The following is a 17,974-nucleotide window of genomic DNA, read 5'->3' as shown; positions in this document are numbered from 1 at the left end:
GTACTCGCTGAATGCAGGTAAGGGACTCGGCGAGTTTGAAGATGAATTTACGATTTCCATTTTTTCTTTGCTTGGACTCGGCGAGTAGATTGGCCCTACTCAGTGAGTTGGTCTGGCAGATTGCTTCACTAGTTCTTCATACTCAGCTTCTTCCAGCAGCATCTCGATTTCCATTAAGTCTTTTTCTACATCAAATTCTTGATCAAAAATTTTGGACTTGCTGGAATCTTCACTTATGCATTTCTCCAATAATTCATCAAGCATGTCAATTGAGAATGTCGTGTCGTCACTGTTTCTTGCATACTTCATAGCTTGATCAACCCCAAAAGTAACCGAATCATCTCCTACTCGCAATGTAAGCTTCGAATCTCACATGTCTACTATAGCACTTGCCGTGTTGAGGAAGGGTCTTCCAAGAATGATTGTGACTTGAGGGTCTGCCTCCATGTCTAGAATTATGAAATCAGCGGGAAATACAAACTTGTCCACCTTGACCAATAAGCCTTCACATATTCCTCTTGAGAAAGTGGCTGTCTTGTTTGCTAAATGAATCACCATACGAATTGGTATTGGTTCCGGGAGATCCAGCTTCTTGAAGAATGAATAAGGCATTAAATTCACACTTGCTCCTGAATCAGCCAACGCATGAGTAGTAGCCAAGTTGCTAAATTGGCAAGCTAAAGTTAAGCTCCCCGGGTCACCCTTCTTCTGTGGTAGTTTGTTGAGCATGGCAGCTGAGCAATTCTCATTAAGTACCACCTTCTTCACTTCCTCCATCTTCCTTCTATTTGTAAGAAGTTCTTTAAGGAATTTCGCATATTTCGGCATTTGTGAGATAACTTCAATGAAGGGTATGTTGATTTGAAGAGCTTTAATGTGATCTAGAAACTTCTGGTACTCTTCTTCCTGTTTTTCTCTCTTAGCTTGGGCTGGATATGGCATTGAAGGCTGAAAGGGTTTTTCAGGAATCTGATTTTTCGGATTTGGCAGTGGACTCGCCAAGTCCATATTGTGGACTCGGTGAGTAGGCTCTGCAAATTGAGGATTTTCAATTTTGTCTTGAGTTTCTTCATCTTCCTTCTGCATTTCTTTGGGTGCTTCATTCGGAATAGGGGCCAGAGGAGTGATTATCTTCCCACTTCTTGTTGTGACTATGTTTATATGCGCGCCTCGTGGGTTATTTTCGGTTTTACTAGGAAGTTCGCCCAGTCATCTTTGGTTGATTTGTTGAGCAAGTTGCCCTAGCTGTGTTTCTATGTTGTGGATAGATGCTTGCTGGTTTCTAAGCATGGTCCTTGTTTCTTGAATTGCAACATCATGATCACTATGTCTCTTTTCTAAAGCAGCTACAAATTTGGTAAGCATTTCTTTCAAACTTGGTTTTCTTTCTTGTGCCGGCTCCTCCTTTCTGTAAAAACCTCTTCCTTTCTACCTAAACTTCTCCTCCTTAGCCTTCTTGTACTCTTAATAAGGGAGCCACTCTTTCTTTGGTTTTTCCCAATCTTCATCATATCGGTCCCCACCTGAGTAACAAACCTGCACCTTCTTGTTTCCATTCTCATGCAAGTCGCAATCTCTAGTAATATGAGGCCCATTGCAGTTTTCACAACCCACCCAAATATCATGGATCGTTTGATCCATTTTATCCATCCTCATATCCATGGTTTTTAGCATAGCCATGCCCGCGAACACTTCTTCAGTAGCTGCATATGCGGCTCCCCTAGTAACATCATTTCTTGGGTTGTGGTATTCTCTAGAGTGCTTAGAGAATTCTTCAATCAATTCCTTGATCACCGTGGGTGGCTTCTCTGTGAGCGTGCCTTGCGAGTCAAGTAACTGCCTGGTTGTGACATTGACTCCATCATAGAAGATGGAGACTTCTTGCTGGCTATTAAGGTCATGGTGTGGGCAATTTCTTAGCAAACTCTTGTATCTCTCCCAAGCTTCATATAGCGACTCTCCAACTTGTTGTTCAAAGTTCGCAATGGCCTTATTCAACTTGGCTATCTTGGAAGGTAGGCAAAAGTGATCAATGAAGTCTTCTTTCATCTTGGCCCATATGGTGACTAATCCAGGGGGAAGTGACTTGAGCCAGTCTTTTGCAGCACCTTTGAATGTCACTGGAAGCATGCGAAGTAGCTGAGTTTTGCAAGGCATATTTTGAACATTAAACTAATCAGCTACATCATTGACTTCATCCAAATTCTTGTATGCATCTTCGTGGTCTTTTCCATAGAAAGGAATTTTCTTTAGTTAGGTGAGTATGTCCTCTAGCTCGAAAGTAGCAGTAGCGGGAATTGCGGGTTGCACAAGTCCTGGGCCGGTGTCATCGCGGATCCTCTTCTTCCACTCTCCCATGGGGATTTCATCAATGTTAACCACGGTAAGAGCTAACTCGTCGCCGGAATAAGAGTCATGCCCCTATGTAGGTTCTTTTTCCTCCTCGGTGTCGTACTCGGTGTCTTCCTTGATCGGGTCTTCACTTGCTAAAGATGCGTTGGATGCACCTACTTTGTTGTTCTTTTTCTTTCCAAATACAGTCTTCAAATTAGAAAAAGGTGACTCGTTAGGTGTATTCGAGCTCCCCACGTCCTTTCCTCTGTTCCTTCTCAATGCGGATTCAGGATCTTCAAACGGGGGTACCAGCGGAGTGTTTGATCCTCTGGTCATGAAAGTCCTGAAATAAAACAAGATAAAAAACTTAAAAAGAACAAAAAAAAAATGCAACTAAAAAACGAAAATTAAATGTGAAATAATGCTCTACTCGCCGAGTAGGTGCGAATGCACTCGGTGAGTAGCAGTGAAATTTGAAAAAAACTAACCTTAATAATAAAACTAAAAAAGATGCTAAAAACTAATTACTAACTACTAAACTGCAATAAATTAACTTTATGCCAGTAAACTCACACAAAGGATCGAAAATGTTAGGAATTAGATTAACTATTTAGAACGTTTCCCCGGCAACGACGCCAAAAACTTGATGTGTGTCAAACGAGCTAGTTTTAATCCTACTTTTAATTAATAAATTAAGCACACAAAGACAGTGAACCTGTCTTTTAGTGGTATAGTTGGATAAGTATGGTGCCGAACTCAGGGAACGGAAATTAATCTAATAACTAATTTTAACTAAGCAAGTAATAAAAGTAAAAGGGTTTTTCTCTAGTTTTACAAGACTAAAAACTTAAACACATCACTTAAGCACTTAACTAACTAAACAATTAAAGCAAATGACAAATTCACCAAATTTAATAAAGGGTTTATGTTTAGGTTCAACCAATTCACTCCTATGGTTATTTAAATGAGTAATCAATTATTATTGGTTACCAACTATAGTGGTTAGGTTCATGTTCATTACTCCTAACCCTTAGACAATTAATCAACTCAAGCAGTGGCCAATTGTTTAAACTAATTAATTCCCTAGTTCAATTGTTTAGATTAAATAAGATTTGTAATTGTTTAATCAAATTGGTGTTTCAATTAACCTCTTGTTTGTTGGTGTCTCAAACAAGCTCACACATTAACTTACCCATTCTCTAATTAATCCTAGTTTCATATTCATTATTCCTAGGCATATGATAAAGTGTTCACATAACATATGAGGTTAACAACTAAGAGATGTTCATGCAGCTTAATTGCCATCCAATTAACATACAATAGTTGTTATTAATGCATAAGGTTCTTTAACAAACTTAATTTAATAAAATCACCAAATAACAATCAATCAAAAAGTAATAATTAAACCATAGGAGTAACTTGGTCTTCCCCAATAGAAACAAAACGAATTTAGTTCATAGTCATAGCAAAAACAAACTCAAAAACAAATTCAACTAAGCTAAACATGCTTAATTCCTAAGGTTAAATGGAATGATTAACCTAAATTGCCTTGATTCTTCGAAGGATTAAAGGTTAGGGTTTCTCAGCTCTCCCAAAGGTTCTTCAATCGCAGGTGTAGCTCCCAAAACGCCAGAAGTCTCCCTCATTCGGATAAAGGTTCGATATTTATATTTATCACAAAACAGGCGCTACTCGGCGAGTAGACTCGTGGACTCGCCGAGTACAGGTACAATCCTTATATTGCCAGGAGTCTTAACTTATCTTCAGGAACCTTCATGGGTACTCCCCGAGTAAGCTCGCAGACTCGCCGAGTAGGAGTGTGTCATTCCTTCATTCTTCAACCTTTGGTCTCTAATTGCTTCTCCTCATTTCCTTTTACTTCCAAGCATGCCTTTTGGACTGAAAACAAAATTTAAACATTATTAAATACCTTTTGTCCACATTATACACATAATTAGCTAAAAATGAATAAAAATATATGCTAAATATATGACTAATTATGCAGATATCAGAAGCCTAGGATGAGGTCGGTGGAAAGGGTATCGGTAAAAGGGACTTCGCAAAGCAAAGCAATCCTTGAGGAAAGCATGGGTAGATGTGGAAGGTAGTATGGGCCCATACTACTGAAAGCAGAGGACCCGTACTCGAATCAAGGAAGGCTGAGTTAGAACGAGGAACCTTGGGGAGTGTGTTAGACCTCACGAGAGTATGTATAATCCTGACATTTTATGCGTGTATTTTCAGCATGGTGACTATGCGACATGAAGCAGGAGGTTCCGGATCAGGATCAGGATCAGGCTCGGGTGCAAGATCCGAGTAGGCTGATGAAGGACTGCGCGAGTTCATCGCGTCTGAGATCACGAGAGGCATTCTTGAGTCGAACCCTATCATTTTCGGGTCGATCAAGGAAGGGACTGTGGAGCTGATGGAGGATCGCCTCCGAGCATTCAGGAGTGATATGGCGTCTAGCCAGGCGTGTACGCACACACTGTCCTTCAAGGACTTTCGAGGGAGTGGTGCGCCATATTTCCATGGGGCAAAAGACTCCATTGCTGCCAGATGATGGATTGGCAACATTGATTCAACGTAACTGACTAGCTTCTGTCCCGAGGGATCGAAGGTGAGGTATGCAGTAGGATGCTTGAGGGATAGGGCCAAAATTGGTTCGAATAGGCTGGTGACTCTCTTAGAGCCTCAACTTTTGAGGCTATGACATGGCCGGATTTTGTGATCCGGCTCAGGGTTGAGTTCGCATTTGCGGTGGAGCTTCAGCAGTTGGCCAGGGAGTTCCTGAATATGAGACAGACGACTGAGACTGTGGCGGAGATCACCACCAAGTTCTGGGAGAGAGTCTTGTTGATACCACAGTATGCGGGGGATGAGGATATGAGGAGGACCCGATACCATGACATGCTACGGGTTGATATTCAGGAGCATGTTAGTTTCTCTGCTTGCCCTACCCTGGATTCCATGATTGCTAGGGCTAGGGAGAGAGATTGATTTGGAGCATATACGGAAGAGGAAGGCCGCTGAGGGGAAGACGATGGGGGCTTTCAAGGAAGAAGCCCAAGGGATCCGATGGTTGGCCGAAGGTTCAGTCAGGGCAGGACCGCTGTAGGAAATGTGGTCGGTCACATGAGGGAGTTTGTCGCACTAGGTCGGGTTCAGACTGCTATAAGTGCGGCAAGGTTGGGCATTTTGGCAGAGATTGTACTGCCCCTACTTTTGCGGTTCAGATATCAAACCTGATTTGCTTCCATTGCAATCAGAGGGGCCATAAAAAGGCCAATTGTCCCAGGTTGACAACGGCAGCAGCAGTAGCGCCAGCAATGGCGCCAGCGTCAGCAACAGCACGGGCTATGGGTGGCCGAAAGGTCAAGCCGGAGGCTCTAGTGGTTCAGAGCCGGACATTTCAGCTGACAGCCGAGGAGGCAGGTGCTGCACCCGATGTGGTGATGGTTATGATTCTTTCTCTCTGATTTACTTGTATGATGTTATGATATTGGTATGTGCTTTGTGTATATGCGTTTAGGATCATTCCACGTGAACGGTATCCCAGTTCAGGTATTGTTTGATTCGGGTGCTACCCGATCATTTGTCTCTCTTGCACTTAGCAATAAGCTTCCTGAGTCTTCGGGCGTGTTGGACTGCCCTCTAGAGGTGGAGATTGTAGACGTCCGATCAGTGCAAGCATCGGAGGTCTACCGAGATTGTGTTTTGAGGTTGTTCGAGGAACGTTACCTGGTAGACTTGGTTCCCATACCATTGCGGGGGAACAAGGTTATTATAGGCATGTACTGGTTGAGCGCCAATGGGGCAGCAATAGATTGTGCACATCAGTTGGTGCAGATCAGGACCCCAAGTGGGGGAGAGTTGGTAGTTCAGGGCGAGAGGCCACTGCGAGGACCAGCTGTATGTTCAACAACGAGAGCTATGCGTTACGTTTAGCAAGGTTGCATGGGGTATTTCTCTTATGTTATGGACACCCTGGAGGCGGGTAAGGCAATAGTGGGTGATGTGCCTGTGGTGTGGCTGTTTATGGACGAATTCCCCGAGGAATTTCCTGGGATACCTCCGGAAAGGCAGGTGGAGTTTAGGATCGACCTAGTCCCTGGTGCAGCTCCGATAGCCAAGTCGTCGTATCGGTTGGCTACTCCAGAGATGCAGGAGTTGTCTACACAGCTGTAGGAGCTGTTAGATAAGGGATTCATTAGACCGAGCAGCTCACCCTGGGGAGCCCCAATTCTATTTGTGAAGAAGAAATATGGGTCGCATCGGATGTGTATAAACTTTCGGGAGCTGAATAAGTTAACAATGAAGAACCGCTACCCACTCCCGATGATCGATGACCTCTTCGACTAGCTACAGGGAGCATCCTGGTCCTCCAAGATTGATTTGCGATCAGGGTATCATCAGATGATGGTTAAAGAGGAGAATGTGCAGAAGACTGCTTTTCGGACACGCTATGGTCATTATGAGTTTGTAGTGTTGCCTTTCGAGCAAAGCAATGCTCCTGTAGCGTTCATGGATCTCATGAATCGCGTATGCCGGCCGATGTTGGATCGGTCAGTGATTGTTTTCATTGACGATATCTTGGTTTATCCCATGATGCGAGAGCAGCATGGGGAGCACTTGTGTGAGGTTCTGAGTACTTTGAGGAGGGAGAGCTTATATGCTAAGTTCTCCAAGTGTGAGTTCTGGTTGGGCAAGGTGCATTTTCTGGGGCACCTTGTCAACCAGGACGAGATATCAGTGGATCGGGACAAGGTAGAGGCTGTGATGAGATGGGAGGTCCCAAGGTCTCCATCCGAGATTCAGAGCTTCCTAGGATTGGCAGACTACTATCGGAGATTCATTCAGGACTTCTCCAAGATAGTCGTACCCCTGACCAGGCTGACGAGGAAAGTCATGGTTTTTTGTTGGGGGCTGAGCTGCATGCCGCATTCGAGACGTTGTGACAGAGATTATGCGGGGTGCCAATCTTAGCCCTGCCGGAGGGCATGGAGGATTTTGTTGTGTACTGCGATGCGTCCATCTCGGGTTTGGGCGCAGTGTTGATGTAGAGTGGGCACGTTATTGCTTATGCTTCGAGGCAGCTGAAGCCTCACGAGGCGAACTACCCGAAAAATGATTTGTAGCTGGGGGTTGTTGTGTTTGCCCTCAAGATTTCGCGTCATTACCTCCATTGGGTTTGTTGTACCATCTACACGGACCACAAGAGCCTCAGGTATCTTATGGACCAGCCGAATCTAAACATGATGCAACGTCGGTGGCTTGATGTGGTAAAGGATTATGATTGTGAGATCCTTTACTATTCGGGGAAGGCCAATGCGGTGGTTGACGCTCTTAGCCGCAAGGCATAACCGATTTGAGATATCTGCCTAAGGATGACACTGGTGACTCCGCTGTTGGAGCGGATTCGTTAGGCCCAGCAGGAGGCCATGGAGGAAGAACATCGGAAAAGTAAGCGGATTGTGGGACAGGTTTCCTCCTTCGACTATGACAGTAGAAGACTACTTACACTACACCATAGGGTGTGGGTGCCGTAGCACAGGGGTGTGTATTAGGTTCTGATAGAGGAGGCGCACAAATCTCGATTCTCCATTCATCCGGAGGTGAAAAATATGTACAGGGATCTTTGTCTAGACTATTGGTAGCCCTGCATGAAGCGGGATATAGAATGGTATGTGGAGCGGTGCTTGACCTGCAGAAAGGTCAAGGCCGAGCACCAGAGACCACATGGCAAGATGCAGCCGTTGTAGATCCTATTGTGGAAATGGGAAGACATCATGATGGATTTTATCCCCAAGCTTCCCAGGACCGCACGGGGAGTGGATTCTATATGGGTCATCATGGATCGGTTGACCAAGAGCGCCCACTTCATATCAATCCAGGAGAGTATCTCACCTAAGAAGTTGGACGATATTTACATCCGAGAGGTGGTGGCGCGGCACGGAGTGCCGGTCTCCGTGATTTCAGACAGAGATGTACGGTTTACTTCCAGGTTTAGGAAGAAGTTCCATGACGAGCTGGGTACTCGTCGGAATTTTAGCACTTCTTTTCACCCGCAGACGGATGGTCAGAGTGACCGAACCATCCAAACTCTAGAGGATATGTTGCGGACATGCATGCTAGACTTGGGTGGTAGCTGGGATACCTATCTTCCTTTAGCTGTGTTCTCATACAACAACAACTACCACACGAGTACTAACCATCCTCCTTTTGAGACGTTGTACGGGAGGAGGTGCAGGACCCCGATATGTTGGGGTGAGGTTGGCCAGTGGGTCATGGGGAGCACCGAAGTGGTGCTTAAGACGACCGAGAGGATTCAGCAGGTTCGGAGCAGGCTTGAGACTGCACAGAGTAGGCAGAAGAGTTACGCCGACAAGCACCGATTAGACTTGGAGTTCCATGTTGGGGATAGGGTTCTCCTGAAGGTGTCTCCTTGGAAAGGCGTCATCCGATTCAGGAAACGGGGCAAGTTGGGCCCCAGGTATATTGGACCCTTCAGGGTTCTGGCCCGAGTGGGCAAGGTGGCGTATAGGTTGGACCTGCCAACCGAACTCAATCAGATTCACAACACTTTCCATGTATCTCAGTTGCGAAAGTTCCTGGTGGACGAATCGGCAGTAGTACCCCTGGAGGACATTCAGGTCGATGGCGACCTGAATTACATTGAGAGACTAGTGGCAATCCTCGACTGGAAGTCGAGGTATTTGAGGAACAAGAGGGTGGAACTTGTGAAAGTGCAATGGCAGCACCAGAAGGCTTCAGAGTGGACTTGGGAGCTTGTGAAGGAAATGATGTAGCATTACCCAAAGCTGTTTCAGGCTTGAGCAGTAGACTTCAAGGATGAATTCTAAGATAAGTGGGGGAGAATTGTAGCACCTGGTTCCTGGTATGTATTTTATTTAAGTATTTGGGCATTTTTGTCCTTGGACTCGGCGAGTTAAAGGACCAACTCGCTGAGTAGAAGCGGGACGAGACGCGGGGTTTAAGTGATGGACTCAGTGATTCGGTTCCCGGACACGACGAGTAGGCTCTGTCTGGACAAAAACCCTAACATAAGGGCTTCCACCCTATTTAAACAACCTAATGCAGCCCCCATCGCCCCTTTATGCTTACAGAAACCCCTCACAGCGAACCCTAGCCGTTTTTGAGAAGAACTAAGGCATTTTTGGTGGATCTTGCTATTGTGACCATAAGGAAGAAGAGAAAGGCTTTAGGAAACAAGTAAAGACCAATAGAAACCGAGTTTGTGCACCTTCTGCAGGTCATTGAAGGTAAAAATCTATAATCTTGCTCATTCATTTGTTAGATCCCTCTTTGAGGTGATTTAGGGCTTTTATAAGTCATTTTTGGTGGCCAACCATGTGTGCAAACATGGTTGGGGGTTTGAGCTTCTGAATCACGCCATTAAAGGAGTCGCAAGACAGATTTGGGTTGCTTTTGCACCCATGAAAGGTCCCATGCACCATAGGAGCTTGTTTTATGTCTTTTGAGCTCATTGTCCCATGCATGCACATAAAGTTTGTAAGTTTACGTGCTAGATCAAGTTTGGGGGCTTGGATCTATCATTTGGACAAGTGTTGTACATCAGAAATCAAGGATTTAAACTGTGGACATGACTGACTCGGTGAGTCCGTTCTTGGGTCTCGGCGAGTCCAAGACTTTGAGTCCCATATCTGTTGGGAGTTAAAAGAATTCAGTGGTGTGTTAGAAAGATTGTAGCAGGACAGAAAGAATGACCCAACACAATTGACTTAGTTTAAGAGTTGGAGTTCATGCGACTCGGTGAGTGCTAGAACGAACTTGGCGAGTCCAAGGCAATCTTCTTTAGGATGAAGATGAACTCGGCTAGTTGTTCATCATGTTGGTGAGTCGAGGATAGAACTTGTTCTTCAGTTGAAGGTGAACTTGGCGAGTTGTTAATCAACTCGGCGAGTCGGATGAGTTTCATAAGATGTCCATGTGAGGGTGGAACTCGTCGAGTTGACGGCCCAACTCAACGAGTCGAGTCATGGATAAGGACGAGTAAAGGGTGAGGGACTCGGCGTGTTGACAACTCAACTCGATGAGTTGGGTCAGCTTGAAGTTGACTTTGACTAGACTTAGACTGACCCTATCTGGGGTTGTACTTGTTGTGTGTTGACTTGAAGGTTGTCGTGTAGGGATAGAAGAGTCGAAGGGAGTCGACTAGTGCGTCGAAGATAATTCAAACACTGCACGTTATTTAGGTGAGTTACCTTCCAGTAGGGGTGGGTTTAAGGCCAAAATGCCAGCCTATCTGTAAGGGGTATTCATAAGATAATGGTCTTTGTGATAATATCTTGGTTTGGTTATGTGTCAGTTATGAGATTTGTTTGGATAATATGTTTTGTGTATAGTAGGGATTAGTTTCCTTAATAGAGGTCTGTAAGACCCAAGGGTAGGTCAGTACTCGGATATGCCTGACTGTATGTTTTTGTGTATTGATTGTATGCTAGTGATAGGGGGTGAAATAGTCCCCAGTTACCAGTTGAAAGATACTGATGTTGATTACCGGTTGCAAGATGCCGATGTTGATTACCGGTTCCAAGATACCGATGTTGATTACCGGTTGCAAGATACCGATGTTGGTTACCGGTTGAAAGATACCGATGAAGGTTACCGGTAGAAAGATACCGATGAAGGTTACCGTTTGAAAGATACCGACGATATTGTATGGTATGTGGTATGATGGGGGAACTCACTAAGCTTCATGCTTACAGTTTTGGTTTTGGTCTCAGGTACCTCTTCGTCGAAGGGGAAGGAGCCAGCGGTGTAGCAGCGCGTCACATACACACATGGTTTCCGCATTGAACTTCTGGGATTGTACTCTGATTTTTATTACTTTTGATGTCATGATTTGAGACGTAACATTATGATTTTGTAAGGTGTTGTTTTATCAACAATGTTTTGGTAAAATTTTTTAAATTCAAAAATGAAAATTTTAGGCTAGAATTTTGGGATGTTACAAGTTGGTATCAGAGCCCTGGTTTGAGGGATTCGGATACACCCTCGGGAGTGTCTGGACTCAAACTGAGAAGCTAAAGTTTTTTACAAGGAAAATGGTTTTCAAAAATCTAAACGGAAGGATTTTAAAAAAGATGAAGTGTGTGATGTGTGCGACCGGCCGGGCTCAAGTAAGTTTTCCCCAAGATACTCGTACTTGTTGTGTTATGTTATATGGTTGTGATTCGGAAAACCGCGGGCTAGAATAGGACTAAGGATCTAGGAAGATGCCTTGTGTGCCTGATATATGATTCTGAGAATTGCATGCTAGTTAGGGCTAAGAGTCTAGGGAGGATGCCTTATATGCCTGTTGAATGAGCTATATGCTTGGACTGTTTAGTCAACAGTAGGACGGCCTGAGTAGGTTATACCTGATTTTTGGTTACCTAATGCACGGTGTTGCTTGCTTTGTGCTATGGGAGCTCTGTCCATCTTTAACTGACTAAGGAACGGATATGTAATAGTATCCGCAAGCTAGTTAGGGGGAGGTGGTAGGGACTCCTAGTGCAGCTGATGGCGGAGAGTAGGTCGTAGAGTGCCCTATAGAAGTCTAGGATGAGGTCGGTGGAAAGGGTATCGGTAAAAGGGACTTGGCAAAGTCGAACCAATCCTTGAGGAAAGCATGGGTAGATGTGGAAGGTAGTATGGGCCCGTACTACTGAAAGCAGAGGACCCATACTCGAATCAAGGAAGGCTGAGACAGAGCCAGGAAACTTGGGGAGTGTGTTAGACCTCTCGAGAGTATGTATGATCCTGACATTTTATGCATGTATTTTCAGCATGGTGACTACGCGACATGGAGCAGGAGGTTCCGGATCAGGATCAGGATCAGGCTCGGGTGCAGGATCCGAGCAGGCTGATGACGGACTTCTTGAGGCATTCTTGAGTCAACCCCTCTCATTTTTGTGTCAATCCAGGAAGGGATTGTGGAGCTGCTGGAGGATCGCCTTCGAGCATTCAGGAGTGATATGGCGTCTAGCTAGGCGGATACGCGCATGCTGTCCTTCAAGGACTTTTGAGGGAGCGGTGTGCAATATTTCCATGGGGCAAAGGACCCCATTGCTGCCAGACGATGGATTGCAGACATTGATTTTGCATAGCTGACTAGCTTCTGTCCCGAGGGATCAAAGGTGAGGTATGCAGCAGGATGCTTGAGGGACAGGGCCAGAGATTGATGGGAGTCAGTTGGTGACTCTCTGGGAGCCTCGGCTATTGAGGCTATGACATGGTTGGATTTTGTGATCTGGTTCAAGGCTGAGTTCACACTTGTAGTGGAGCTTTAGCAGTTGGCCAAGGAGTTCCTAGATATGAGACAGATAACTGAGACTGTAGCAGAGATCACTGCCAAGTTCCAGGAGAGGGCCTTGTTGGTACCCCAGTATGCGGGGGATGAGGATATGAGGAGGACCCGATACCATGATATGCTACGGGCTGATATTCGGGAGCATGTTAGTTTCTCTGCTTGCCCTACCCTGGATTCCATGATTACCAGGGCAAGGGAGAGAGATTGATTTGGAGCACATACGGAAGTGGAAGGCCTCTGAGGGGAAGATGATGGGGGCTTCAGGGAAGAAGCCCAAGGGATCCGATGGTAGGCTGAAGGGCCAGTCAGGGCGGCACCGCTGTGGGAAATGTGGTCGGTCACATGATGGTGTTTGTCGCACTGGGCCGGGTTCAGGATGCTATAAGTGCGGCAAGGTTGGGAATTTTAGTAGAGGTTGTACTGCCCCTACTTCTACGGTTCAGATATAAGACCTGGTTTGCTTCCATTGCAATCAGAGGGGCCATCAAAAGGCCAATTGTCCCCGGTTGATAGCACCAGCAGTAGTAGTGCCGGCAATGGCACCAGCGTCAGCAACAACACGGGCTATGGGTGGCCGGAAGGTCAAGCCGGAGGCTCCAGTCATTCGGAGCCGGACATTTCAGCTGACAGCCGAGGAGGCACGCACTACACCCGATGTGGTGACGGGTATGATTCTTTCTCTCTGCTTTAATTGTATGATGTTATGATATTGATATGTTCTCTGTGTATATGCGTTTAGGATCACTCCATGTGAACGATATCCCAGTTCAGGTAATGTTTGATTCGGGTGCTACCCGATTATTTGTCTCTCTTGCACTTAGCAATAAGTTTCCTGAGTCTTCGGGCGTGTTGGACTGCCCTCTAGAGGTCGAGATTGTAGATGACCGATCAGTGCAAGCATCGGAGGTCTACCGAGATTGTGTTTTGAGGCTGTTCGAGGAACGTTACTTGGTAGACTTGGTTCCCATACCGTTGCGGGGGAACAAAGTTATTATAGGCATGGATTGGTTGAGCTCCAATGGGCCAATGATAGATTGTGCACATCAGCTGGTGCGGATCAGATTCCCAAGTGGGGGAGAGTTGGTTGTTCAGGGCAAGAGGCCACCGCAAGGACCAGCTGTATGTTCAGCAGCGAGACCTATGCGTTATGTTCAGCAAGGTTTTGCGGGGTATTTCACTTATGTTATGGACATTCGGGAGGCGGGTAAGGCAACAATGGGTGATTTGCCCTTGTTGCGGGCGTTTATGGACGAATTCCCCGAGGAGTTTCCCGGGATACCTCCGGAGAGGCAAGTGGAGCTTAGGATCGACCTTGTCCCTGGTGCGGCTCTGATAGCCACAGCGTCGTATCAATTGGCTACTCTAGAGATGCAGGAGTTGTCTACACAGTTGTGGGAGCTGTTAGACAAGGGATTCATTAGACCGAGCAGCTCACCCTGGGGAGCCACGATTTTGTTTGTCAAGAAGTAAGACGGGTCACATCAGATGTGTACAGACTTTCAGGAGCTGAATAAGGTAACGGTCAAGAACCGCTACCCACTCCCGAGGATCGATGCCCTCTTCGACTAGCTACAGGGAGCATCTTGGTTCTCCAAGATTGATTTGCGATCAGGGTATCATCAGATGAGGGTTACAGAGGAGGATGTGTAGAAGACTGCTTTTCAGACATGCTATGTTCATTATGAGTTTGTGGTGATGCCTTTCGGGCTTACCAATGCTCCTGCCGCGTTTATGGATCTCATGAATCGCGTATGCCGGCCGATGTTGGATCGCTCCGTGATTGTTTTCATTGACGATATCTTGGTTTATTCCATGACGCGAGAGCACCATGGGGAGCACTTGCGTGAGGTTCTAAGTACTTTGAGGAGAGAGAGCTTATGTGCTAAGTTCTCCAAGTGTGAGTTCTGGTTGCGCGAGGTGCAGTTTCTGGGGTACCTTGTCAACCAGGACGGGATATCAGTGGATCTGGCCAAGGTAGAGGCCGTGATGAGATGGGAGGTCCCGAGCTCTCCATCTGAGATTCGGAGCTTCCTAGGATTGGCAGGCCACTATCGAAGGTTCATTTAGGACTTCTCCAAGATAGTCGTACGCTTGACCAGGCTGACGAGGAAAGTCGTGGTTTTTTGTTGGGGGCTTGAGCAGCAGGCTGCATTTGATACGTCGATACAGAGATTGTGTGAGGCGCCAATCTTAGCCCTGCCGGAGGGCATGAAGGATTTTGTTGTGTACTGCGATGCGTCCATCTCGGGTTTGGGCACAGTGCTGATGCAGAGAGGGCATGTTATTGCTTATGCTTCGAGGCAGTTGAAGCCTCACGAGGCGAACTACCCGACGCATGATTTGGAGCTGGGGGCTGTTGTGTTCGCCCTCATGATTTGGCGTCATTACCTCTATGGGGTTCGTTGTACCATCTACACGGACCACAAGAGCCTGAGGTATCTTATGGACCAACCGAATCAGAACATGAGGCAGCATCGGTGGCTTGACGTGGTAAAGGATTATGATTATGAGATCCTTTACCATCCGGGGAAGGCCAATGTGGTGGCTCACGCGCTTAGCCGCAAGGCAGCGCTGATCCAAGATATCTGCCTAAGGATGACAGTGGTGACTCCGCTGTTGGAGCGGATTCGGGAGGCCCAGCAGGAGGCCATGAAAGACGAACATCAGAAAAGTGACCGGATTATGGGAGAGGTTTCCTCCTTCGACAATGACAGTAGAGGATTGCTGACACTACACCATAGGGTGTGGGTGCCATATCACGGGGGAGTGCATTAGGTTCTGATGGAGGAGGCACACAAATCTCAATTCTACATTCATCCGGTGGCGACAAAGATGTATAGGGATCTTCGTCTAGATTATTGGTGGCCCTGCATGAAGCGGGATATAGCTTGGTACGTGGAGCGGTGCTTGACCTGCAGAAAGGTCAAGGCAAAGAACCAGAGGCGACACCGCAAGATACAGCCGTTGGAGATCCCATTGTGGAAATGGGAAGACATCACGATGGATTTTATCACCAAGATTCCTAGGACCGCACAGAGAGTGGATTCTATATGGGTCATTTTGGATCGGTTTACCAAGAGCGCCCACCTCATACCGATCTAGGAGAGTATCTCGGCTGAGAAGTTGTCTGATATTTACATCCGAGAGGTGGTGGCGCAGCACGGAGTGCAAGTCTCCATGATTTCAAACAGAGATGTACGGTTTACTTCCAGGTTTTGGAAGAAGTTCCATGATGAGCTGGGTACTCTTCTGCTTCTTAGCACTACTTTTCACACGCAGACGGATGGTCAGAGTGAGGGGACCATCCAGACTCTGGAGGATATGTGGTGGGTATGCGTGCTAGAGTTTGGTGGTAGCTGGGATACCTATCTTCCTTTAGCTGCGTTCTCATATAACAACAGCTACCACACGAGTATTGACCATCCTCCTTTTGAGATGTTGTACGGGAGGAGGTGCAGGACCCCGATATGTTGGGGTGAGGTTGGCCAGCGGGTCATGGGGAGCACTGAAGTGGTGCTCAAGACAACCGAGAGGATACAGTAGGTTCGGAGCAGGCTTCAGACTGCACAGAGTAGGCATAAGAGCTACGCCGACAAGCACCAATCAGACCTGGAGTTCCAGGGCGGGGATATGTTTCTCCTGAAGGTGTCGCCATGGAAAGGCATCATCCGATTCAGGAAACGGGGCAAGTTGGGACCCAGGTACATTGGACCCTTCAGGGTTCTAGCCCGGGTGGGCAAGGTGGTATATAGGCTGGACCTGCCAGCCGAACTCAGTCAGATTCACAGCACTTTCCATGTATCTCAGTTGCGAAAGTTCCTGGTGGACGACTCAGCAGTAGTACCCCTGTAGGACATTCATGTCGATGGCGACCTGAATTACATTGAGCGACCAGTGGCAATCCTCACCTGGAAATCTAGGGATTTGAGGAACAAGATGGTGGAACTCGTGAAGGTGCAATGGCAGCACCGGAAGGGTTCAGAGTGGACTTGGGAGCTAGTGAAGGAAATAATGGAGCATTACCCAGAGCTGTTTCAGGGTCGAGCAGTAGACTTCGAGGATGAAGTCTATGATAAGTGGGGGAGAATTGTAGCACCTGGTTCCTGGTATGTATATTATATAAGTATTTGGGCATTTTTGGCCTTGGACTCAGCGAGTTACAAGACCAACTCGCTAAGTAGAAGCGGGACGATACGCGGGGTTTAAGTGATGGACTCGGTGATTCTATTCCCGGACACGACGAGTAGGCTCTGTCTGGACAAAAACCCTAACATGAGGCTTTGGACCCTATTTAAACAACCTTATGCAGCCCCTATCGCCCTTTTATGCTTCCAGAAACCCCTCATAGCAAACCCAAGCTGTTTTTTAGAAGAGCTAAGGCATCTTTGGTGGATCTTGATAGTTTTGACCATAAGGAAGAAGAGAAAGGCTTTAGGAAACAAGTAAAGACTATGGGAACCCGAGTTTGTGCACCTTCTGCAGGTCATTGAAGGTAAAAATCTATAATCTTGCTCATTCATTTTTTAGATCCCTCTTTATGGTGATTTACGGCTTTTATAAGTCATTATTGGTGGCCAACCTTGTTTGCAAACATGGTTGGGGGTTTCAACTTCTAAATCACGTCGTTAAAGGAGTCACAAGATAGATTTGGATTGCTTTTGCACCCATGAAAGGTCCCATGCACCATAGGAGCTTGTTTTATGTCTTTTGAGCTCATTGTCCCGTGCATTCACGTAAAGTTTGTAACTTTTACATGCTAGATCAAGTTTGGGGGCTTGTATCTATCATTTGGACAAGTGTTATACATCAGATATCAAGGATTTAGACTGTGGACATGACTGACTCGGCGAGTCCAAGACTTTGAGTCCCATATCTTTTGGGGGTCAAAAGAACTCAGTGGGGTGTTAGAAAGGTTGTAGCAGGACAGAAAGAATGACCCAACACATTGAACTTAGATTAAGAGCTGGAGTTCATGGGACTCGGCGAGTGCTAGAACGAACTCAGCGAGTCCAAGGCAATCTTCTTAAGGATGAAGATGAACTCGGAGAGTTGTTCATCAACTCGGCGAGTCGAGGATAGAACTTGTTCTTCAGTTGAAAGTGAACTCAGTGAGTCAGATGAGTTTCATATAATGTTCATGTGAGGGTGGAACTCATCGATTTGATGGCCTAACTCGACGAGTCGGGTCATGGATAAGGACGAGTAAAGGGTGAGGGACTCGGCGAGTTGACGACTCAACTTGGCGAGTCGGGTCAGCTTGAAGCTGACTTTGACTAGACTTCGACTGACCGTGTCTGGGGTTGT

At 46.4% G+C, this 17,974-nt stretch overlaps 1 protein-coding gene and 1 non-coding gene across 2 annotated transcripts; one reads left to right on the top strand and one right to left on the bottom strand.

The window, feature by feature from the left end:
* Positions 1–369: 369 nt before the first annotated feature.
* Positions 370–1,086, bottom strand: LOC145010220 (uncharacterized). Its single transcript, XM_078968786.1, has one exon. It carries the CDS (start codon positions 1,084–1,086, stop codon positions 370–372), a length of 717 nt encoding a protein of 238 aa, XP_078824912.1.
* Positions 1,087–1,894: 808 nt separating this feature from the next.
* Positions 1,895–2,001, top strand: LOC145013515 (small nucleolar RNA R71). Its single transcript, XR_013665069.1, has one exon. It is a non-coding gene; the product is annotated as a small nucleolar RNA R71 (small nucleolar RNA).
* The last annotated feature ends 15,973 nt before the right edge of the window (positions 2,002–17,974 follow it).

The sequence above is a fragment of the Lactuca saligna genome, chromosome 8 (assembly GCF_052625555.1).
Source record: "Lactuca saligna cultivar CGN05327 chromosome 8, ASM5262555v1, whole genome shotgun sequence".
NCBI classification, from domain to species: domain Eukaryota; kingdom Viridiplantae; phylum Streptophyta; class Magnoliopsida; order Asterales; family Asteraceae; genus Lactuca; species Lactuca saligna.
This window is presented reverse-complemented; position numbering and strand designations above follow the sequence as displayed.

What these genes read in the sequence shown, in the direction of transcription:
- LOC145010220 (XM_078968786.1), bottom strand. Translation starts at nt 1,086, where the DNA reads ATGCAGAAGGAAGATGAAGAAACTCAAGACAAAATTGAAAATCCTCAA.